The sequence below is a fragment of the Dysidea avara genome, chromosome 11 (genome assembly GCF_963678975.1).
Source record: "Dysidea avara chromosome 11, odDysAvar1.4, whole genome shotgun sequence".
Classification (NCBI taxonomy): Eukaryota; Metazoa; Porifera; class Demospongiae; order Dictyoceratida; family Dysideidae; genus Dysidea; species Dysidea avara.
The window spans coordinates 5763214-5788064 of record NC_089282.1 but is presented as its reverse complement, the minus strand read 5'-3'; the positions used below and the strand labels follow the sequence as shown (position 1 = coordinate 5788064).

The 24851-nt window shown below is 38.8% G+C and overlaps 1 protein-coding gene across 1 annotated transcript; it reads right to left on the bottom strand.

Moving 5' to 3' along the window:
- Window positions 1-1266: 1266 nt before the first annotated feature.
- LOC136238376 (multidrug resistance protein 2-like) lies at window positions 1267-1917 on the bottom strand. Its single transcript, XM_066028820.1, is given in 4 exon segments — window positions 1267-1428; window positions 1430-1467; window positions 1522-1668; window positions 1716-1917. Coding segments are annotated over 4 exon segments (537 nt in total). The 5' UTR covers window positions 1911-1917; the 3' UTR covers window positions 1267-1271.
- Between the last annotated feature and the right edge of the window lie 22934 nt (window positions 1918-24851).

Sequence of the window (24851 nt, the reverse complement as noted above, 5' to 3'; positions counted from 1 at the left end):
AAATGAACAAATTTCTTTAAACTGAAATCCAGATCAACATCACTTGACTTACTAAAATATTTACTGCTGCAATGATCAATAGTTCATAGTATGCAACATCTGCTCACTGTGCAACACTTTATTGATCAATGAAACTGCTAGCTACACTGAAAGACAGACTTGATTTTTCTCATGTTGACTTGGGTTTTGAGGTTAGCAACCCTGTTTCCAGGGCACGTACAATTTAATATCTCAATCAACTTTTCTTAAGGCGGTACACAAGAAGCCAGTAAAGTGGAGCTGTATTTGTTGTACAATTTTCACAGGAAAAGTTATCATAGAGCAGCTAATACATAAGATTCTACAATAGGTTTACTTGTTCTGTAAAATTAATGCCAAATTGAACACACTGTAATAACAAGAATAATCTGGAATAACTTTTGTTGCCATAGTGTATTCAATTCAGCATTAATTCTACAGAAGAGTAAACCTATTGTAGAGTCAATCCCCTGTGTTTATAATTGGTGGTACAGATCAGACAGAGTCAACAGACAATGTATGGACCAACAGCGATAAAATAATTATGATCACGCCAGATACAGTCCTTCTACAACACTATGTACCGGGAATGTATTAACTGGCTGCCCCATGGCAGTCATAGGCAACTTAAAGAGCCTAAAATGACACTTTTGTCAAAACAAAATTTATAGAATACAGGAAAGGAGTAAAATCAATGAACTAAGATAGGTAGTTGAGTACCCAATAAACCTAAACATTACTACATGTATGCAACCTACCATTGCCCTTAACAAATGTGTAAAATACAAATTAATTTTATTCTTTTGTTTTGTATTTGTACATTTAGTGCTACAGAATTCATAACATTTACAAGCAACATGTACATCTGCTCACTGAGCAGAACTTTATTTTCAAGTCAGTTTGTAAGGTTAGCATGCAATACTCTGGCCATGTAGCTAGCTTTACTACTTTGGAGCACAACATTAAAATTCACATCCCAACTCCATCACTTGTTAATGCTTTTCTGGTATGTTTAAATATGCATTGGTAGTTGACGTCACTATTTTGAATACTGATAGGTTAGAAACTAAAGTTTAGGTGGCCTAATGCTGTTAGTTAATTCAATGGTTTGGGCTAATATTCGTATGTAAGGTCAAGGGAAACACTGATACCAAATGACAGCATGTGTTAAATTTATAATGAGATTTATAAATGTATGGCTGAACACAATCATATACAAAAACAATCAACTAAAATCTATGTTGGGAAACTTGTCACTCTGTTGACATCATTTGTGCTTCATTCAGTTTATAGTAGACTCCCTTCTGGGACATCAGTTCAGAATGAGTTCCTGCTTCAATGGCTTTACCATCCTTGATCACTACAATCAGGTCAGCATTGTGGATGGTGGATAACCTGTGAGCTATTACTACGACCCTCCCTAGCCTTATCCAGTGCCTCTTGAACCACCTAACAATCAACAAGCTCACTACACTCTAACATACTTCATCATTGTCCACATACTTTTTCACTCTCAGTGTCTAAAGCTGACGTTGCCTCATCCAGTAACAATATCTTGGGTTTCCTCACTAAAGCACGAGCAATGGCTATACGTTGCTTCTGTCCTCCTGATAGTTGAGTACCACGAGACCCCACATTGGTAGAGTAACCCTACACAACATTCAATAACATTAGGAACATTTTCATATTATACTCACTTGTGGTAGTGAAGTGATGAAGTCATGTATGTTGGCAGACTTTGCAGCTTCTTCCACTTCTTCATCACTCACTTCATGGAAGTTATCTCCATATATGATGTTATCAGCAATACTGCAATCAAACAATGTTGGCTCTTGTGATACTAGTCCCATCTGATAACAAAGCCACTGAATGTTCAACTGCTTTATATCCATTCCATCTAGTTGCTACAATAGAATTAACACACATATTAAAACATGCCTTCTGGAAAAGTGATGTGCCCTAACTAACCACGTGCCCAGGGAATGTACTCAGTTTCAAAAAGCATACAACATTTTATTTTGTAATATAAATCCACACAAAAACAGCCAAGCTGTGATAAAAGGTGTGGCCTTAAAAAGCCTGGGTGAAAAAAAGTTTATTTATTTGTTTGTGAAATCAAAGGTGGCGGTCAACAAATGGCTGTAATGATGTTAATACTAATAAATTTTAACAATGCTCACAGCCATTATTAATTTACCATTAACATCATTACAGCCATTTGTTGACCGCCACCTTTGATTTCACAACATTTTTCACCCAGGCTTTTTAAGGCCGCCTCTTTTTCCACAGCTTGGCTGTTTTTGTGTAGATATCTCCTCTTTTTGTAATTGCAAGTTCCAAAAAGCCAGCCTACAGTTGGCCTTGATAATTCCTTTTACCTTTTTTCTCTTTATTACAGGAATCGTCGAAGACTGTGTGGCAATATGAAGAACTGAAATAAGATGAATTTTGAAGGTGTGTACACCCCAATGATAACTAGGCATATTTTACTCAAATTAGGAATGGGAGATGCCCGGGAAGTTTCCACAGCAGAAATGGTTAATTATACTGTACAAGCACTATGGAGCTACGAATACATGAAATATTTTTTTAGATTTTTTTATTATTCCTGGGCCCCTTGCCACCACCCCTAGCACTAAAGATGTTAAAAGTGCTAGACAAATACAAGATGAAATTTCAATCAATGAGCTGGAGCCACCTGACCCTCAGCTAGAGCAAGGTCAAGTGCTCCTAGTGAAAGTGGACAGCCCTGATGTGATCTAGCTCCTCTCAAACACATAACAGCAGAGCATCACAGAACTATATGACAGCTCCATCTGAAGAGAGACAAGGAAAGCAAGTGATAGTCTTCTATAAAATACAGTAGCAGCATACAAGTGGGGTAAAAGAACCCATCTCAATTTCCCTAATATGTTGTTAATACCTCCATTGTTTCTCACATTCAAAACATCAATAAAGTGAGGATACTTGTGTAGCTAGGTGGGGTCTATTCTACGGAACGGAACGGAACGGAATGATGGACTAAACTATGGAACGGAACGCTTTCTCAAATTGAAGCCTGCAGCTTACCATTGCTGAAACTGCCCTTACAAGTTATTGACGGACTCCAGCGGGTAATTAAACATATACCCTCAAGAATGATAGAAACAATCAAAGAACTGATTGTGGGATCTTGTTCGTTGTCATTAGTAATGAAGCACTTATTGTGGGATTAGCTGTCTCAGTGATGTTTATCTCCGGATTTATCAAGAAGGGCACTTAATGCATTGCTTGTTTTCACTAAAGCTAATAGTATGTGAGTTGTTTATGCTTACTTTGACTTTAGAGGGCTGGTGTTTCAATCATAAATCAGTGCACTGAGTGTATGCTACAAAGAAAGCAAGCAGGAAGGCAATGGTGACAAGAAAGAGCCAGCCGAATTAACTCAGTCAAAAACTTAAGGAATTTTGTGCAGTGTGCGAGGAGCAAACCTTGTGGCAGACTGGGCTTTGCGCCACATGGAGGCCATATTCTGCGAACATCAATAAAGTGTATGGATTCATTAACATTGCAGTGAACTAATGCCAGCAGTGAGTGAAATTTTCTGTTGTAAAATTAAAGGACTTGCCGAGTCTTTGACTGCTAGCCTTGAATCAATACTTGAGACCACAAGATCAACCAAGCCTCTCATGCATGTACCATGCTCATAACCACCACACCTTGATTTGGACCAACATTTATGCATGATGTCAATTTATCTACGAAATGGAATGCTCGCATTAATTACATATCAATTACAGCCAACAGAACCCTAGGATTTCTTTACCGTAACATTTCACATGCTTCTCTCCATACAAAGAAGCTAGCATTTACTGTATTCATTTGTCCCCCACTTGAATATGCTGCAGCAGTGTGGCCTGTGTGGGTACCCTGGCAGCCTACCTTGAAAACTCAACTACAGCAGATCCAATGCAGAGCAGCGCAGTTTGTAACAAATACATTAACTTGTAATCTTACTGGACCAGCTGGACTGGGAATCACTCGAAAATAGGTGAACAAATTTAAGATTATCTATGTTGTATACAACATAATGAAATTGATATCATAATACACCCACTTTGCAAGAACAAAAAATTACCACCCTTTTAATCTCCAACCCCTACATCATCCAACACCCGGCTCATACTGCAGTCTCTTCATTTTTTCCATCAACGATTTTCGCTTTCAAACTATATATCTAACCTAGCTAAATACTCTAATTCACATCAAATTTTTTTATAATTTACCTTATTGTAATTGTACTAATTTTATTAATTTGTATGTTTTTCTTCATTTGTAAAGGTGTAAAATATAGGTACTGTAAATAGAAATATAACTTTCTCTTATAAGACTCCCATCTAGGATTTCTGTTGACTGAGAAAAAACTTGAAATTCAGGAGACAAAGAGAGTAAAGTAAGTAATTATGATATACACAGTCAGTTTGCTTATTAATGTCTTGAAACTCAACTAGGCTTACACATTATAGCTAAATCATCTTTGACAATGCTGTCTAAAAGATTCCTGGTTATCATACAGTATGATAGCACTGTATAGTAGGGACCACAAAGGGGTAGGTGTGGCCTACGAAATAATATCACTCAGAAAACAGGCTCAATTTCCCCTGACGACGATGAGGCAGTATTCGTTAGGTAAAACTAAGCCCAAACAAGCTTTCAGATCGACCCAAAAAGTTTTCAACAGGTTGCTATGGATTTTTAAAAATGATTTATTTAACGGAATTTTCTACTGACTGACTGAGTAAGTAAGTAACTGACTGACTGACTGATTGACTGACTGATGTTTCAGACAAGCGTAACTCGAAAACGGCTAAGGCTACAGGTTTAATTTTTTCACTGTTCGACGTCGCTTCGGCCCGACAGGTGCCTTTTGGCATACTGCAGTACGTACAATGCATTCTTCATGTCCTCCTTTGTCTCCCATTCATCTTTGCTGACAGCGAAAAGTGTCAATTTGGTGATAGCACATGATGGCGTGCCATTATGTGCATTCAGGGCAGCCGCTCTTCAGCTGGACACCCAGTGCTGGAAATGATGCATCCCTGACTGTTGCTGAAGGAGAGCTACAGCTTGACTTTTTTATTATTTTTATTTCAATGTTTTATTTATTATGTAAAATAATTTAAAAATAAAAAAATGGGTAAAATAAAAGTAATTGTGACCAGATTTTACACTGAGAACCGAACCAAATCGCACATCAGGCAAAATCAAACTAACACCACCAGTGGATAGCTACACTATCGTACTACAAGTTATGACCCTCAGCACTACTCAAACTACACGAGGCTGGTTTTAATAGACGTCTTTTCTGGGTGGTGTGCCCAAATGGCGGTTTCAGGCCTTGTGAAGGACCTGGCTTGGCAAGAATCGGTGGTTTACTGGTGGACAGCCTTATAATGTTGGCCAGACGTGTTCTCTGTAGATTTTGCTGCATATCAGCCACTAAGGAGCCAGCACAGCCCTGTAATCTCGTGTCTGGACTCCTATCGTGGTCTGCCTCCATTTTGAGGCCCATCTTTTGCCCTCCCCGCCACCCCCCCGCCTCCACCCCTTTGTGAGCACTCGTGATACTACTTCGCTCGTCCAACTGCTCAGATTTTCTCTTATTTGGCGGGAAACTGTACAAGCAGCTACAAGTACTGGAAGTGGCTTGAAAGGTAACAAATTGATGCATCTTTTGTGTAAATTTCATACGCGTGCTTGCTATCCTTGGAGAGTTATGCTGCCTTCAATTCTTTAAAACCGTTTATCTCGAAACTTCTAATGTGCGATTTGGATCGTTTTTCCAAAATCCAGTCACAATTAAAAAAATAAATAAATAAAAACGTGACGGCTTCCCTTCATTACGGAAATTATCCGTATTTTTCATAGTGGCTATTTTGGTAGCAGAGGTACTTTTCAAGCAGTTCTTGGTTCGTACTGCTGTGTAATGGGTTGAACATAGCTGACAACGAAGCATAATGGATACTTCACTTTTCAGACAATAATTTATATAACTGGGGCGCGTGGCACCATTTCTTTCGGTATGCGCCGATTGCAGAGGTGCTTTTCGAACAGTTCTTGATTGCATAATGGGTTGAACGTAGCTGACAACGAAGCATAATAGATACTTCACTTTTCAGACAATAATTGGGGCACACAGCGCCATTTCAGATGCGGTATATATACGTGGGTTCACCAGTCATAATTATTATTTAGGCCCCTATTTGGTGATTATTAGTTTCTCATCCACCGCCCGCATCCTTCTTAAGCTACCGCATGGTAAGCCATTATTTACTCTGTGCATGCTCAAAAGAACACGTGATAGCTACCAAACTGTTATAATTTTTGTTGATGAACGTTACAATGCGCTATATATCGCCAGGAGAACTGTTGTTTTCCTTAGCAAATTGCTGCAGTGCCAGTTGCACTCGTGCTCTATCGACTTAATCAAAGCAGGCTTTCGGTTGACTGTCTAAAAACAGTTGGCGATCACGAAAAGTAGAATCAGCTGGTGAAGCAAATGTTTGTAGTAAGAAAGAAAGACAATCGGACAAGGTCTGTACATCAGTGTGTTAATATTATAAAATAATGGCATAATGGTAATACCCTCCCGCCCGCATCATAATAATTAGAAAGGCTGGATGAGAAACTAATAATCACCGAATAGGGGCCTTACAAAAAAAGTTAACACAAGCAGGATGGTGATACTCTTTCTGGTTGCACCCCCACCTCATCTTCTGTAACAAGTTGGCCTTTTAAAGCTGCATCGGCTATGTCAGGGTCTACAAACCATCGTAGTATTACTATATGGGAAAATATAGGAAAATGTATATAACACCTATCAAATACATTATCAATACTACATAAGTATTATTCTATTACTGCTCCAATAAAATCATACTACATTATACAGAATGTGACCATCATAATTAGGTATACATATTAGGTTAACCACTAAACCCCATGATACAACTGATGTGTGCCATGCCCCCTAATACTCTTTGGTGGGTGGCTGATATGGGTTCAACCACTGGCTGTATTTTATAAACACAAGCCAGAAAAATTCAACTCTGGGAGGTAACGTTTAATATGATGAATGGACAAGTCCAGGGATATCATGTATGGACAAATTCAATTTGGCAAATTCATAAGTGCTTTTTAGAAAAGTCTGTTGCATAAGGTATTGACACAGTGTTTATTCATTGTAGAATAGTTACTTTTCATATTATGGATATGGTAGCAATGTAATTGATAACATACTGAAACACTTGTGGAACTAACATTTCTCAACTTGTAGGATAGCATGGATGACAAAATGGTTCTGCTTTTGTATATAGCAAAAACCAAACTGGTGAATGAGAGTATTTAAATAATTCTCATAATTCAATGGCCTGATGTATTTCGCGGACTGGACTCACGCACTGAGCTGGAAACAGCCTTTAAACAATACCCCAGGCCTTATCCATCTCTTGCAACACTGGAGACACCACTATTGAGCTACAACTGCTGGTACTGCTCTTCCTTACAAGTCAACAAACTAGCACGTGCACTAAGAATACATGAGTACTAGCAGTGAAAAGTGCTATTGTTGTAGCTTAGATGTTTTTCCTTTGTTGCTTCAGTACTTAGCACTAGTGTTAGGCCTGTAGTGATGAGCCAGTTTATTTGCATAGCACCACCTCGCTGGGTGGTGCCACCTATAGCTACCATACTAAGAATTACTACTGGCTCATCTCTGCAACCCTAGCACTAGTGCTAAAGCAATAAAGGAAAACATCTGTGCTACAACAGTAGCCCCTATCACGTTTTATCACTGCTAGTACTCGTGTATCATAAGTGTATTCTAATTAATTAGTGCATGCGCTGGTTTGTTGACTTGTAGGAAGAGCAGTATCAGCAGTTGTAGCCTGATAGTGGTGTCTCCAGTGTTGCAAGAGATGGATAATGCCTGGATTATTGTTTAAAAGCTGTTTCCAGCTCAGTGCGTGAGTCCAGTCCGTGAAATACATTAGGTTTAATTCTAGTCTTGTCATTCTCCGGGGTGGCGCTTATCGATTAGAGAGTATAAGCGCCCCCTCCTTTCCATTCTCCGTGCTTATAATCTCTAATTGATAAGCGCCACCCCGGAGAATGAGTCTGCAAGGATGAGACTAGTTTAATTCAATGTTTGATAGGAGTCATGGAGTGTTTGGTAAACAAACAACATTTTGCAACTTAAATCTGCCGCATCTTCATCCAATAATAATAATAAATACTGTATGTAAATTGCAGTTTATTTACTATGGTTTCTTTCTACAAAACTTAATTTCCTACTATACAGTACTAGATTTTCTTCATAAAGCAGGTGCTCCAATAGGTGGATAAAAGCATTATTTAAAGTGGAAGGCAAGCATAGGGTTGCATAAGGTCAAGTTATATATGTGACCTAGTCTGGGAAAACCGGTCTTATCGCCTATTGAGAAATGCCAGTTTAAAGTATTTAGAGTGTTGTAGCTCACCAATAGTTGAAGTCAGGTGTACGAAATTTTCACACATTTACACAAACACCTTACCTTCCAGAACATCCACTGTACAAGTAGCCAACAGCTTAGTTTTTAAACCTATATCAGGTGAGCCCCAAAAGGAGTGGGAGGCAGGGACCCAGAGGAGGCCAAGAGGCTGTTTAGAAATATTAAAGAAGAAGGCGTAGGGATGAATAGGCCAAGTTATGGGCCATCCAGGTCTCAAAATGAAAGGAAACTTATAGCACAGGTCTTTATTCAACACCACAGGGCTGTACAGCCACATACAGCCATCCCCATGCTGACCAGAGGTCCATTAAGACCCTAGACTGCATGTACGAATCACCACTGTGCTTGGGAAAAGCAGCCGGACCACTCAAGTCTAACTGATTTTGACGGTGCAATTTGATAGTTTGGTGAACATTAAATCTGCTGTCATGGGTGATAAGACCGGTATTCCCAGATCCAGTCACATATTCTGGTAACTGCTAAAGTCTAGCTAAAATTGTAAGTTTTACAGTGCAGGGCTTGTCACAGATCCTGGAGTAACCAGTCAGATGACTAGTTAATTTGACAGTAAATTTATAGCTAATTAAGTGTTTTTATGTCCTATAGCTAGGTGATAAAACCAGTTATCACAGACCTGTTCACATACACATTTTTACTTCTTTCTTTCTCAGTAGGGTGTTTCTTCATAAATGGAAGAGTATAGGGACCAGTCTATTTTGCTTTTTTTTCCACCTATTTTTCTTTCCAGCAATTCTTTTATTTTTCACCTATTATGCTCCATATTTTGCTCAAGAATTATAAATTTTGCTCAGCACTGATCTTTGTTAATTGAATATTTCCAATTGCAAAGCTACAGTTTCGCCTTAAAGTGACTGTTCTATTAGAGTATCTCGATCAGCAATTACTTCTAACATGTAAAGCAAGAAGCTAGCTAATATTGCTTAACATGTGTGACTGTTTTATTAGGGTATCTCGATTGTAACTGGTTGTTCCTGTAACAATTAGCTATGCATTGTTGATATTTTAGCGCGTCTGACTGTTCTATTAGAGTATCTCGATCTTTTGTGCAATTTTTATGTCCACTTCAGAAAAATTGCACCTATTATGCCAGCATTTTGCTCATTGCTTTTACTCACCCATTTTGCCAAAAATTTTGCCGGCGAAATCGACGGGTCCCTAGAAGAGTATTGTATTTTCCCTTTCCTTTGTTAGGTTTCTTCCTAGGTAATCCAATAACAGTTTTCTCACTACCCTTGGGTCTTCCTCTCTTGCGTATTGCAGGAGGCAGAGTAATAGTACTTAGATCTACAAAGTAAATGCAATTTAAAATGGCAGCATGGTAACTCTTCCTTTGATTATGTGTGACGAGTTTAAAAATTAGTGTGTCTGTAAGCTGACAACACATTACTTGCTATAGCAGTGTAATCATGCATTGATCATACCACATCCCTAATCTTGTGGTACTGACCAACAGTACCGACATTGATGGTAGCTACTTTATTAATTTATTAATATACACTACTTTAGGGCAATGTAATGCATTGCATTTACTTCAAACCAAGAATGTTTCCTCAGAATACGATTAGAAGTGCACTGTATACTAATGCAGTGCTCATCTTTGTCTTGTGCTGTATTAATATGTGACCGGATCAGTGAAAACAGGACATAATCGTACAAGCCTAAATTTACAGTATAAAGCATTGAATACATTGAGTGAAATGCTTGTGTATTATTGAGCAGGCGAATAAGATGATATCCAGGTTTTTATTGTTAGTCCCTTCCTTCACTAAGAAAGGAGTTCAAAAAATTTACGAAATTTTGTCAATAGAGGAATTCGAAAATCTTTGTTTTATTGCCGGCAGTAGACTCAAGGATACGTAAGTTATGAACGTTTGTTTATGTATATATTATCTAATCAAAAACAGCCAAGCTGTAAAAAAAGGTGCGGCCATAAAGGCCATGGTGAAAAAAGATGTGAAATCCAAGGTGGCGGCCAAGAAATGGCTGTGATGGTATGCTAATGGTAAAAATTTTAATAACGACAATTCAGGTGAATTTGGTGCCAAGACCAAGTGGCACAAAATTCACCTGAATTGTCATTATTAAAATTTTTACCATTAACCTACCATCACAGCCATTTCTTGGCCGCCACCTTGGATTTCACATCTTTTTTCACCATGGCCTTTATGGGGCCACACCTTTTTTTACAGTTTGGCTGTTTTTGATTAGATATCACTTCTTTTTGTATTTGTATCATGTGTACTGCAAAGCCGGCCAATGGCTGGCTTTGGGTTTTTTTTAACCCATGTGTTTTTTTCTTTACCACAGGAAGAAGAAAAGAACTTAAAGAAGATTTTTAATACTTCAATTATTTTTGATTTTATTAGTAATTATATACATATCAAGACACACAGTAGTGTGTCGTGCGGCCAAGAATGCGGCGACCACACCGTGAGTATATTTACAGGAAGAAAGAAAACAGCTTTTTCACGCATGCATAGCTCCATGGCCTCTTCTCCAAAGCACAGTATTTTTGCATTATAGCTGTCCCCCAGGTAGGGTACGCCACACAGCAAATTAGATTAAATTCGCAACAGCCATTTGCGAGATATGGGCGTCCAAAATTTCATTTTAATTTCTTCGTTTTTTTCTTCTTATGCCATACGGGGGAGCTACGGGGGCTTCGATTTCTTTTCGCACACTTTGCAAAAATTGCTATAAAATGCAAACGTGTAACTCGATTGCCTCGATCTTTGGCACAAATTAAGAACGTGTAACGGTGGATTCACGTACCAAGTTTGTTGTACGTCTGAGTAGTATTCAAGGAGTTATGGACGTTTATTCACGTAAAAACAGATCAAACTTCTGTCACGGCTACAGGGTAAACCAAGCACAGAAATAACTTGAAAATTGGTGTGTAGATAGGCTGATCATCGTAGCAGTGCCTTTTGATAGTTCCACACAAAAACAGCCAAGCTGTGAAAAAATGGTGCGGCCTTAAAAAGCCTGGGTGAAAAAAGTTGTGAAATCAAGGGTGGCGGCCAAGAAATGGCTGCAATGATGTTAATGCTAATAAAGCCCATTATTCCCCACAGGATATTATTTTGCAGCTGATATCTCTACTGGGTGACTTGAAATGTAGCTGAACTATCTATAAGGTGACCTCTTCTAGCTGATCTCTCTACAGGGTGATTTGTTTCTAGATGAACTCTCTACAGGTGATTTGTTTGCAGCTAAACTCTCTACATGGTGGTTTCTTTGTAGCTGAACTCTCTACATGATGGTTTCTTTGTAGCTGAACTCTCTACAAGGTGACTTCTTCTAGCTGATCTCTCTACGGGGTGATTTGTTTCTAGCTGAACTCTCTACAGGTTATTTGTTTGCAGCTAAATTCTCTACATGGTGGTTTCTTTGTAGCTGAACTCTCTACACGATGGTTTCTTTGTAGCTGAACTCTCTACAAGGTGACTTCTTCTAGCTGATCTCTCTACAGGGTGATTTGTTTGTAGCTGAACTCTCTACAGGTGATTTGTTTGCAGCTAAACTCTCTACATGGTGGTTTCTTTGTAGCTGAACTCTCTACATGATGGTTTCTTTGTAGCTGAACTCTCTACAAGGTAACTTCTTCTAGCTGAACCCTCTACAGGGCGATTTGTTGTAGTTGAATTCTCTACAGGGTGATTTGTTTGAGGCTGAACTCTCTACATGGCAGTTTCTTTGTAACTGAACACTCTACAAGGTGACTTCTTCTAGCTGATCTTTCTACAGGGTGAATTGTTTGTCGCTGAACTATCTACAAGGTAACTTCTTCTAGCTGATCTCTCTACAGGGTGATTTGTTTGTATAGATGAGCTATCTACAAGGTAACTTCTTCTAGCTGATCTCTCTACAGGGTGATTTGTTTGCAGCTGAACTCTTTACATGATGGTTTCTTTGTAGCTGAACTCTCTACAAGGTAACTTCTTCTAGCTGATCCCTCTACAGGGCAATTTGTTTGTAGTTGAATTCTCTACACGGTGATTTGTTTGAGGCTGAACTCTCTACATGGCGGTTTCTTTGTAGCTGAACTCTCTACAAGGTAACTTCTTCTAGCTGATCCCTCTGCAGGGAAATTTGTTTGTAGTTGAATTCTCTACACGGTGATTTGTTTGAGGCTGAACTCTCTACATGGTGGTTTCTTTGTAGCTGAACTCTCTACAAGGTGACCTCTTCTAGCTGATCTCTCTACAGGGTGATTTGTTTCTGGCTGAACACTCTACAGGTTATTTGTTTGCAGCTAAACTCTCTACATGGTGGTTTCGTTGTAGCTGAACTCTCTACACGATGGTTTCTTTGTAGCTGAACTCTCTACAAGGTGACTTCTTCTAGCTGAACTCTCTACAGAGTGATTTGTTTGCAGCTTAACTCTCAGAGTCTACATGATGGTTTCTTTGTAGCTGAACTCTCTACAAGGTGACTTCTTCTAGCTGAACTCTCTACAGGGTGATCTTTTTGTAGCTGAACTCTCTACAGGGTGATTTGTTTGCAGCTGAACTCTCTACATGATGGTTTCTTTGTAGCTGAACTCTCTACAAGGTGACCTCTTCTAGCTGATCTCTCTACAGGGTGATTTGTTTCTAGCTGAACTCTCTACAGGTTATTTGTTTGCAGCTAAACTCTCTACATAGTGGTTTCGTTGTAGCTGAACTCTCTACATGATGGTTTCTTTGTAGCTGAACTCTCTACAAAGTGACTTCTTCTAGCTGATCTCTCTACAGGGTGATTTGTTTCTAGCTGAACTCTCTATAGGTGATTTGTTTGCAGCTAATCTCTCTACATGGTGGTTTCTTTGTAGCTGAACTCTCTACATGATGGTTTCTTTGTAGCTGAACTCTGTACAAAGTGATTTGTTTGCAGCTGAACTCTCTACATGATGGTTTCTTTGTAGCTGGACTCTCTACAAGGTAACCTCTTCTAGCTGATCTCTCTACAGGGTGATCTTTTTGTAGCTGAACACTCTACAGGGTGATTTGTTTGCAGCTGAACTCTCTACATGATGGTTTCTTTGTAGCTGAACTCTCTACAAGGTGACCTCTTCTAGCTGATCTCTCTACAAGGTGATTTGTTTCTAGCTGTGTGAACTCTCTACAGGCAATATGTTTGCAGCTGAACTGTCTACATGGTGGTTTCTTTGTACCTGAACTCTCTACAAGGTGACTTGTTTCTAGCTGATCCCTCTACAAGGTGACTTCCTCGAGCTGATCTCTCTACCGGTTGATTTGTTTGTAGCTGAACTCTCTACAGGGTGATTTGTTTGTAGCTGAACTCTCTCTACAGGATGGTTTCTTTGTTACTGAACTTTCTACAAGGCAACTTTTTTCTAGCTGATCTCTCTACAAGGTGACTTCCTCTAGCTGATCTCTCTATAGGGTGACTTGTATCTAGCTGAACTATCTACAGGATGATCTGTTCATAGTTGAACTCTCTACAGGTTAATTTGTTTGTAGCTGAAATCTCTTGTTTCAAACTGATCTCACTATAGCATAACTTCTTTGTAGCTGAACTCTCTACAGAGTGATTTTTTTTGTAGCTGAACTGTATATAGGGTGATTTGTTTGTACCTGAACTTTCTACAGGGTGATTTGTTTATAGCTGAATGCTCTGCAGGGTGACTTGTTTGTAGTTGATCTCTCTACAGGGTTTCTTTGCAGCTGAGTTCTCTACAGAGTGACTTCTTCTAGCTGAACTCTCTCTTGTTTCTAGCTAATCTCTCTACAGAGTAACTTGTTTGTATAGCTGAACTCTTTACAGAGTAGTATTTTGGTTGCTGAACTCTCTACACGGTGACTTGTTTGTAGCAAAATTCTTTACATAGTGACTTGGTGGTAGCTGAATTCTCTACAGAGTGACTTACTTGTAGCTGAACACTGTATAAACTATAAAGTGACTTGTCTGTAGCTGAACTCTCTTCAGGGTTACTTGTTTGCAGGTGGTCTCTATAGGGTAACTTGTTTGTATAGATGAACTCTTTACAGGGTAGTTTCTTTGTAGCTGAACTCTCTCCACAGTGGCTTGTTTGTAGCTGAATTCTCTAGAGAGTGTAGCCGAACTCTCTACAGGGTGCATAACTTGTTTATAGCTGAACTCTCATCAGTGTGACGAAATGTTCTGAATCACTACAGCGATATATTTGTATCTGAACTCTCTATAGGGTGACTTGCTTCTTGCTGAACTGTCTATAATATTAACTGTTTGCAGCTGAACTCCCTACAGAATAACCTGTAATGTAATAGAATTCTATAATGGAGTAAATAGATTAGCTGAATGCTCTATTAGGGTGACTGTTCTATTAGAGTATCTCGATCTCGCATTTGCTACACGGAGTTGGCTTCGAATCATAACTCAGTGGTTTGTAATCCAATTCTTCTATACTACTGCAAGGACTTTCAATGAAGATTATTCCAGCTATACACCAATTTTCAGCTCATTGCTCTAAGCGGTTTGCCTAGTAGGCGTGAAAACTAATACTTTTTTATTCCTAAAAATCGATCGCGTAATTGTGACACAGGTTGGGTTTTGTGTCATATCTCCGTGGTCTTTATCTCGATTCCTTTCAAACCACCAAAAGGCACTCCTACGATAGTTACTCCATCTACATAGCAATTTTCAACTCATTCCATGGAGCGGTTTACCCTGTGGGCGTGACAACCAATCGATCTTGTTTTACGCGAATAATCGGTCATAACTCCTGAATCATTCATCGGATTTGCACCAAATGTGATGCTAGGATTCGCCTTTGGACTCCCCTTCTGTGTGCCAAATTTCAAGGCGGTCGGAGTACGCGTTTGCTTGTTATAGCAATTTTTGCAAGTGTGCGAAAAGACGAAGAAGAAAAAAAAACGAAGAAAAAACGAAACTTTGGCCACTCGTATCTCGGAAATGGCTTGAGTGATTTCCTTCAAATTTGGAATGTAGACTCCCCTAGCTGGCGGGCAACTCTGCAGCAAATTTGGTTCCAATCAGATGAGGTATCACCGAGATACAAATGTGTGAAAATGACGTTTTCTTTCTTCCTGTCAATATACTCAAGGTGTGGCGCGCCGGCTTCTTGGGCCGTACGACACACTATCGTGTGTCTTATTATTATTATTATTTATTATTATTTGTTAATTGGTATAAGGAAGACAAAGTCTTATAAAAACCAATCTCAAGTACATCTAAATAAAATCAAACCGGCGGTCATATAAAAATACATCTAATTTAGTCTTAAAGATCAGTACATTAGGTGCAGATACAATTTCATGGGGTAAGGTGTTCCAATCATTGACGATTCTCTGTGAAAAACTATGACCTCTAATAGCAGTGTTGAAGCGATTTTTGTAAAGTTTGAGTCCATTAAATTGGGTGGGGTTGGTATTAACAGTAAAAAATAGTCTTTGTCCACAGATACTAAATTGTTCAGGATTTTGTAAGTCATAATCAGATCCATTCTGGTTCGACGGTAAAGTAAGCTGGGTAGATTAAGTTCTTGGAGTTTTTAGAGTATGTCAAATTATAGAAGGAGGGTATAAGTTTTGTGGCTCTTCTTTGAACTGCTTCTTGGATATATGTAAGGAATATATAATCTATGGTTTATGTAACGTCGAAGCGATTGTACGCGATTGATTTTTCTTCACGGATTTCGTCTTTGTATGCAGTGAAGAACGGTGAGTAAAGGAAAAACTTTTCAGTGCTACATGGTAACTGTTAAGATCAGGATAGGCTGGTAGCTCCATTATAATAGTCCAAGGCTAACATATTTCAATCTCTTGTGTGAATACAATAAGTTTAAAGATCTTTCAATATAATATATATATGAGCCTTAGAAATTCTGTTTTCAGGTACTATTGATACCATATGGAGGGAAACTTTGGCGCCGTTAAAATTTGGCGAATGACCATGAATTCGCCAAATTTTCCCCCATCCAAATATTTTGATGGCGAAGAAAATAGCAAACCAAGCCTCAATTTTTTACTCTACCAAGGAACACTGGGCCAGGGGTCACACTAGAGGCAAGCCTGCCTCGACTACCTCACTAGATAGCTAGCTACTGTACACGCGGTATCCTCAAACCTCACCGCGAAACAGGAGTGACAAGTAGTGAGCAGGGGTTAATCTAGGGGGGGGCACACGCCCCCTCTGGGTTAGCTATTGCCCCCCCTAGGTTTATACCTAAAGCCTTGAGAAATGGAAAGGTTTAATTGATCCCAAAGTTGTATAATCCAATGGTCAATATTCAATGGCATCACAGTAAAATTTCACCAAAATTGAGTATATTTACACCTAAATTTTCCTGGGGGAGCATGCCCCCAGACCCCCCTAGAATCCGAAGCGACTTACTTCGTCCCCTCTAGGTTTATATTCTGGGTTGAGCCCTGGTGAGTCCTACTAGAGTAAAGTATCAATTATCGGACAATATGATGTTCGGACAGCTGCCACCCACTTCCTGGAAATCCTGCAGCTTAGGTTATTGTACCAAAAGGTAGGCTACAATAAGCAATAATTATCCTCCAACAATCAGCTTTGTGTGATTAAAAGCTTAAGAGTTACAGCCAATAGTATGCTTAGTCCGATAAAATCTATGCTCGGATAAAACTATCAGTTGTCGGACTTTGATTTTTACTACCAGTAAACAATGTCCAATTTATTTCAAATTTGTATGCAATATACCTGTACTCATTAGCTATTAATGGCCAAAAAATGGTTTCGTTATCTTTAGCATAGAGGGAGTACGAGCCCCCCAATTTTTATCGGTATTGTCGGACGCCCTCCGCTTTAATTTAGCCATGCCCACCAACAGAGTTTGTATGCTTTTGCAACAAATGCACCAGTGCTAAACCACAGAAGAAGGTAAATAAATATCTCTCAAGAGTAGAGGTGTGTTTTAAAGTTGATATTCAGGATATTTCCATTGGAACGCAGTATTTTTGACTCCTAAATGAAGGAGATGCGCGCAAGGTGGAAAAATGAAGTTATGCAAAACCACCTTCTGACCACCTACATATGCTAGTCTTGGTGTCCTATCACAAATACTGTCACGAAAATTGAAAGGCTTTTCTTTCTCTACCTTATATGGGTGAAACAAAAAGGACGAAAATGTTGCTTTGTGCATCCATAGAAGGTAGAAAATGGAATATCTTTTCATTTCTAGGTGGTATTCGCGATTGAGGCACCAAGACTAACAAATGTGGTTGGTCAGAAAGTTGTGCCTCGTAATTTCATTTTTCCACCTAGCGTGCATCTCCTTCATTTAGGAACCAAAAATACTGCGTTCCAATAGAAATATCCTGAATATCAACTTTAAAACACACCTCTACTCTTGAAAGATATTTATTTACCTTCTTTTGTGGTTTAGCACTGGTGCATTTGTTGCAAAAAGCATGAACTCTGTTGGTGGGCATGGCTAAATTAAAGCGGAGGGCGTCCGACAATACCGCTAAAAATTGGGGGGCTCGTACTCCCTCTATGCTAAAGATAACGAAACCACTTTTTGGCCATTAATAGCTAATGAGTACAGGTATATTGCATACAAATTTGAAATAAATTGGACATTGTTTACTGGTAGTAAAAATCTAAGTCCGACAACTGATAGTTTTATCCGAGCATAGATTTTATCGGACTAAGCATACTATTGGCTGTAACTCTTAAACTTTTAATCATGCAAAGCTGATTATTGGAGGATAATTATTGCTTATTGTAGCCTACCTTTTGGTACAATAACCAAAGCTGCAGGATTCCCAGGAAGTGAATGGCAGCTGTCCGAACATCATATTGTCCGATAATTGATACTTTACTCTATATTAAGACTATTCCAGAGGGTGTAGATCTACTGTCTATATAGTATTACCTTTTAGTTGATAGCTGACTCCAGGCGCCGAACTGAGAGGCGTGGCACTCCAGTTCTCGCTTCAGGCACAATTAGTAGTCTAATTAATTAAATAGGGCGTGCGCTTCGCTAACACTTCGCCAAATTTTATTTTGCCAACAGTGATATTTTGCTTGATTCGCCAAAAATCTTTCCCCCTCCCCGTACGGTAGTTATTATTATTATTATTATTATTGGTAATACTGTGCAGACCTCTATTAGAGTATAGTGCACAGGTCACAACATACATACAAGTATACAAATTAAATAATTGCTAGTTTTTGTTTGAACTGATCAATATCATTGGAGTCAATCACATTTTGGGGTAGATCATTCCAGATTTTGATTGCCGAGGGAAAAAGGAGTACATATAAGAATCAATCCGTGTCATTGGTTTCATAAATCTCATATTATGACCTCTGGTACTATGTACAGTGGATATGGATGTCAGAAACAGATTTACTGGGATGTCAACAAGGTGGTTAATTATTTTAAACATCATTATGGCTTTCAGTTCATCTCTGCATCGTGCAAGTGTAGGCCAATTAAGGTCTGTAAGCATTTGCGTTCATTAGCACTGTCAAGTAGCTCAGTATGAATTTCATCTGGAACTTGTTTGGATGAGTATAAGTATACATAGCTATACCTCTGGTTTACCCTAGCAGTCTAACATCAAAGTCGTTGCTCGAAATCAGATATTCTCGGACAAAATTCAAGTATTGTCGGACACCGGTCAGTAATCCTACATCAAATACTTTAAAGACTTACCACCAACACCATCTGTTAGGGCTATTCATTAGCTATCAGCAGAGCCATAGTTTATTTTTTTCTATCTCATTTGCAGGAAGCTGTGATCGGAAATATGTGAGCATGTCACCACCTCTATTCTCGGACACGAGTTATCAACTGGTTCTCGGACACGAGCTATCAACTGGTTCTCGTACACGGTTATACCGAATCGTATGAAAATTGTTGTGGACATACTTTACACTTAGTCTATCTGAACCTCCAAGTTTGAGTTGAAAAGCTTTTATGGTTAGCTAACTAGAGCGGATTAAAGTTTCCACGAGAAAATTAGTATTCTCATATTTCTCGGAAAATAGCCAATGCTTCCTACCCCAAATAATTTAGCCACTTCGTACCACCACTGTCTGATAGAGCTGTTCATTGGCTATCAGTAGAGCCATAGTTTATTTCATTCCATCATCGTTATGGATAGTTATTGTATTGTATTGTATTAATGCTTTACAGTGACCAACACTGAAGGTCTGCAGCAACATGTGCTGCAGCCTTAGGATTACCTAACCTAATTTCAAGGACTTAGACTTAGTGGCTTATAGCTGAAAAGGTGTAACAGAAAAGGGGCCAAAGTAAGCAAAAAAATCCCTCCAACCCCAGGAATTGAACTGCAGGCCACCCAATGTCTAGTCGGGGCCACACTCAGTCTCCTCCAGGAGGGATGGATTTTCTTCCTTAATCCTAAAGTATTTATTGTATTAATGCTTTACATTGACCAGCACTGAAGGTCTGCAGCAACATGTGCTGCAGCCTTAGGATTACCTAACCTAATTTCAAGGTATGATCGGAAATATGCGAGTATGTAATTACATCTATTCTCGGACACATTGGGGTAGTGCTAAAAGCCGGAACGGAATGGAACGGGGCGCGCGCCAAGTTAATAAATCGTTTTTGCATATTGTACACCGTTTCTTACCATTACGTAGTGACTAGAATTGTGCTGAAGTTAGTTAACTTCTACTTCTAGGTATGCTAGAAATCGCTCGCTCACTCGAAGTTTCTATTTAATGCCCACTGCACGAAAGCGTTTTGCAATTACCTACGCTGAAAAACTATCATTTAACCTGCTAAACTATTATTTTGTAAGCACTATAAGCATATGATTCACAGCCACTAACATGCACTGTGGTTAACTCTCGTAAATTATTGCCCATGCTGGCAGACTTCAGGGGCGGATCCAGAGTTTGGAAAGAGGGGGGCACCTTGCTGAAAAACAGTTGAAGACCAAAAAAAAAAAAAAAAAAGGTCACAACAATAATAGCTAGTGATCCTTTACCAAATATATCACATCTGTTATGTAAAATAAAATCCTATTTATAGCTTCATAGGTAAGCTACACTGCCTCATGAACATTGTGACTGCTTTATTAGAGTAACTGACTGCTCTATTAGAGTATCTCGATCTTGTATGCAATTTCTTGAAGGGGGGGTCATTTGCCCCAAATGCCCCATCCTGGATCCGCCATTGGACTTCAGAAAACCATCCTCGCTGTTACTAAAAGAGTTGGACACGACTATAACATGAAAATACTACAGTAGTTTACCTTTTACAATGATGAGGAAGCAATTCTACAGCAGGATTAAACAGAATTTGATGGATTGGTAAGAGCACATGCCACGTGGCGGGAATTAAATAGAAACTTCGAGAGCGCGATTTCTAGCTTGCATATAAGTAGAAGGAAATCAATTCTAGCACAATTCTAGTCACTATGTGGCAGTTGGAAACGATGCAAAATCCGTCTCAAACGATTTTCTACTTGGCGCGCGCCCTAATTGGTTCCGTTCCAGCTTTTAGCACTACCCGACACATTGTTTCTGTGCTGTCTGATTGAATCTTGGCTCGGTGGGGTCTGTTCTACGGAACGGAAAGGAACGGAATGATGGACTAAACCACGGAACGGAACGCTTTCTCAAATTGAAGCTTGCAACTTACCATTGCTGAAACTGCCCTTACAAGTTATCAGTGGCACCTCCAGTGGGTGATTAAACATAAGATTAAAAAATTAAAGGATCGATTGTGGGTTCTTGTTCGTTGTCATTAGTAACGAAGTATTAATTGTGGGATGAGCTGTATTAGTGTTCATCCATGCTTCATCTACGGATATATCAAGAAGGGTGCTTTGTGTGAGCTGTTTTGCTTATTTTAACTTTAAATAACAGTCTGGGCCAGCTTTTCAAGTCATAAATCAGTGTACAAAGCAAGCAGGAAGACACTAGTAACAGGAAAGAGCCAGCTGAATTAAAACTTGAAGAATTCTGTGCAGTATGTGAGGAACAAATATTTTGGCAGACTGCAAAGAGGCTATATTCTGCAAGCATCACTGAAGTGTATGCATGGAATTATTAACAGCCAGTGCAGTGGACTAATGCCCTGATTTTTTCTGGTGCACAAATTCAAGGATGTGTCTGACTGCTAGCCTTGAATCAGGCTAAATGCCAAAACTCCAAGATCAACTAAATCTTAATTATAAGCCTTCTATGCATGTGAAACCATGCCCATAGCCACCAGGCAAACGTGATTTGGACCAAGATGTGTGTGTAATTTCAATATATCTAGTCAGACCTGAAATGGAACACTCACATTAATTACATACCACCTAAGAATTCTAGAATTTCTTAAGTGTAACATTTCACATGCTTCAATTCAAACAAAACAGGTTAAATTTGTTTGTTTTCAAGCGATTCCCAGTCCAGCTGGTCCATGAAATTACAGTGGGATCACATGTATTTGTTACAGTGCGGGCTGCTCTGTGCTGGATCTACTCTAGAGTTGAGATTTCAAGGTAGACTGCCAATGTACCGACACTAGTAGTATATTTGAGTGGAGAACAAATGAATTCAGTAATGCTAGATTATTTATGTATACAAAGTTTTCATAATGAAATTGATATCCCATTTTGATTTGTACCTCCACTTTGCAACATATTCAAGAACAAGAAGTTACCACCCTTTTAATCTCCACCCACTGTCGTTAATTGACCAAGATCTCACCAGTCTTTTTTTCCATCTACAATTTTGCTTTGGAACAATAATTAACTAAAGGCTCTAAGTATTTAAATCTGTAAGTTCACCTTATTGTAGTTGTACTAATTTTATTGATTTGTCTGTATGTTTTCTTCATTTTCCTTTGAAGTTGTACAGTATAGGTAAACAAAGATAAATTTTCTCTCCCATCTTATTCTAGGATTTCTATTGACTAAGAAAAATTTAATTATTTGTATACAGGCTCAAAATTGAGAAAATATAAAGAAAGTGAATGAATATTAATAAAACATACAGTCAGTTTGCTTTTGGTGTCTCCAACCGCAACAAAAATTTGATGAATCCATGCATCTCCATCGCTGGTCGTCTGAACATTTTGAAAGTGATACCTCACTCAATCAACCACATATTCTGTTTATTAGACTGAATAAAGTCATGATCACCTAGCCTTTTCCTGTCACCAGTAACTTTCTAGTTAATTTCTCTGTGGATATTATGATCTGAAACTGAAGAAATTGAGTGGTCTTCTAAACTATTTATCTTGTAAAGATCAGCAGAAACAACTGACATCCAATCAGCTACTATATTGTAGTAACAAAACTTGCCTTGGTCATGCAATAAATGAATTGAAGAGACCTGCTTGATATATCAGGTAGTAGAACAATCACTGCATGAGACAGCTATTAATATTTTATTATTCAATTTTCCTGGAGGCTCCACTGATAAAATGCAATTTCAGCGATGACAGTGGCTAGCCAAGCTGCAAGTTTTGATTCAGAAAGCATTCCATTCTGTAAAATAGACTCCATCCTGGATTCGACTCACTACTCGGGCTGAGATATCTGGCATTAGTCCACTACTCTGTTAATGAATCATTAATGTTCACACAATGTAGCCTCCTCGAGGTGTCTGATTGTTTGCTCCTCACACACTGCACAAATTTCCTTTAGATTCTGCTTAGACTGCATGAGTTGATTCAGCTTATCACCATACTTGTTTCCTTTGTAGTGTAGCTACATACTGATTTATGCTGATTAGAAAGGCTGGGCCCCAGACATGTACATTCTAAAGTCAAAGTAAGCAAAAACAACTCACATACTAGTAAAAACAAATCATGCATTAAGTTCCCTACTTGATACATCCGAAGATGAACACATTGAGTCAGCGATTCCCACAATTAGTACTTCGTTACTAATGACAACCAACAAGAACCCACAATCGATCCTTAATTCGTTTTATCTTTCTTAGGGTGTGTTTGATTACCTGCTGGAAGTGCCTATGGTACCACCGATAACTTGTACAGCAATGGCAAGCTTCAATGTGAGAAAGCATTCCGTTCCGTAGTTTAGTCCATCATTCCGTTCCGTTACGTTCCGTAGAATAGACCCCACCTCTTGGCTCCAGCTATTTTTGGTGGTACAAAAAGGTAGTTCACTGGGATTACATGCTATTTAAAGTAGTTCAAGTCAATGAAAAGTAAAAAAATTTCACCAGAAATAGCTGGAGCCAAGATTCAATCAGACAGCACAGAAACAATGTGTCCGGGAATAGAGGTAATTACACACTCGCATATTTCCGATCATAACTATCCATAACGGTGATGGAATGAAATAAACTATGGCTCTGCTGATAGCCAATGAACAACTCTATCAGATGGTGGTGGTACGAAGTGGCTAAATTATTTGGGGTAGGAAGCATTGGCCATTATCCGAGAAAAATGGGAATGCTAATATTCTCGTGGAAATTTTAATCCGCTCTAGTTAGCTAACCATAAAAGCTTTTTAACTAAAACTTGGAGGTTCAGATAGGCTAAGTGTAAAGTATGTCCACAATAATTTTCATACGATTTGGTATAACCGTGTATGAGAACCAGTTCATAGCTCGTGTCCGCGAGAATAGAGGTGGTGATATGCTCGCACATTTCCGATCACAACTTCCTGCAAATGAGATAGAAAGAAATAAACTATGGCTCTGCTGATAGCTAATGAATAACCCTAAAAGATGGTGTTGGTGGTAAGTCTTTAAAGTATTTGATGTAGGATTACTGACCGGTGTCCGACAATACTTGAATTTTGTCCGAGAATAATTATGATTTCGAACAACGACTTTGATGTAGTCTAGCACAACAATCAAACAAGAGTTTTGGTTCAAACATGGAGGTATAGTTAAGCTATATGTTTTGCATTTAGGTCTCACCCACTCCTATGGAAATTATTGTATTGACGGTAATGTTATAACATCTACTGAGTCAGTCAAAGATTTGGGAATCATCGTTGACTCTTCTCTGAAGTTTCATAGCCATACTGCTATAGTAACTGCAAGAGCTAATCGTATACTAGCTGTGATTAATAAATCGTTTGAGTACTTGAGCACCAACGTGTTACTCCAACTGTACAAATCTTTTGTTCTTCCCATATTAGAATATGGAAATATTATATGGGGTCCACAGTTCATACTTGATCAGCAGTCAGTTGAAAAAATTCAAAGAAGAGCTACCAAGTTAGTGAGCGAAATTAAAGACTTGCAATATGCTGACAGATAAAACCACCTAAACTTACCATCTCTCAGATATCGACGTCGTAGAGGGGACTTAATTTACACATACAGACTATTTCATAACATGCTGGACATGGATAGCTCATC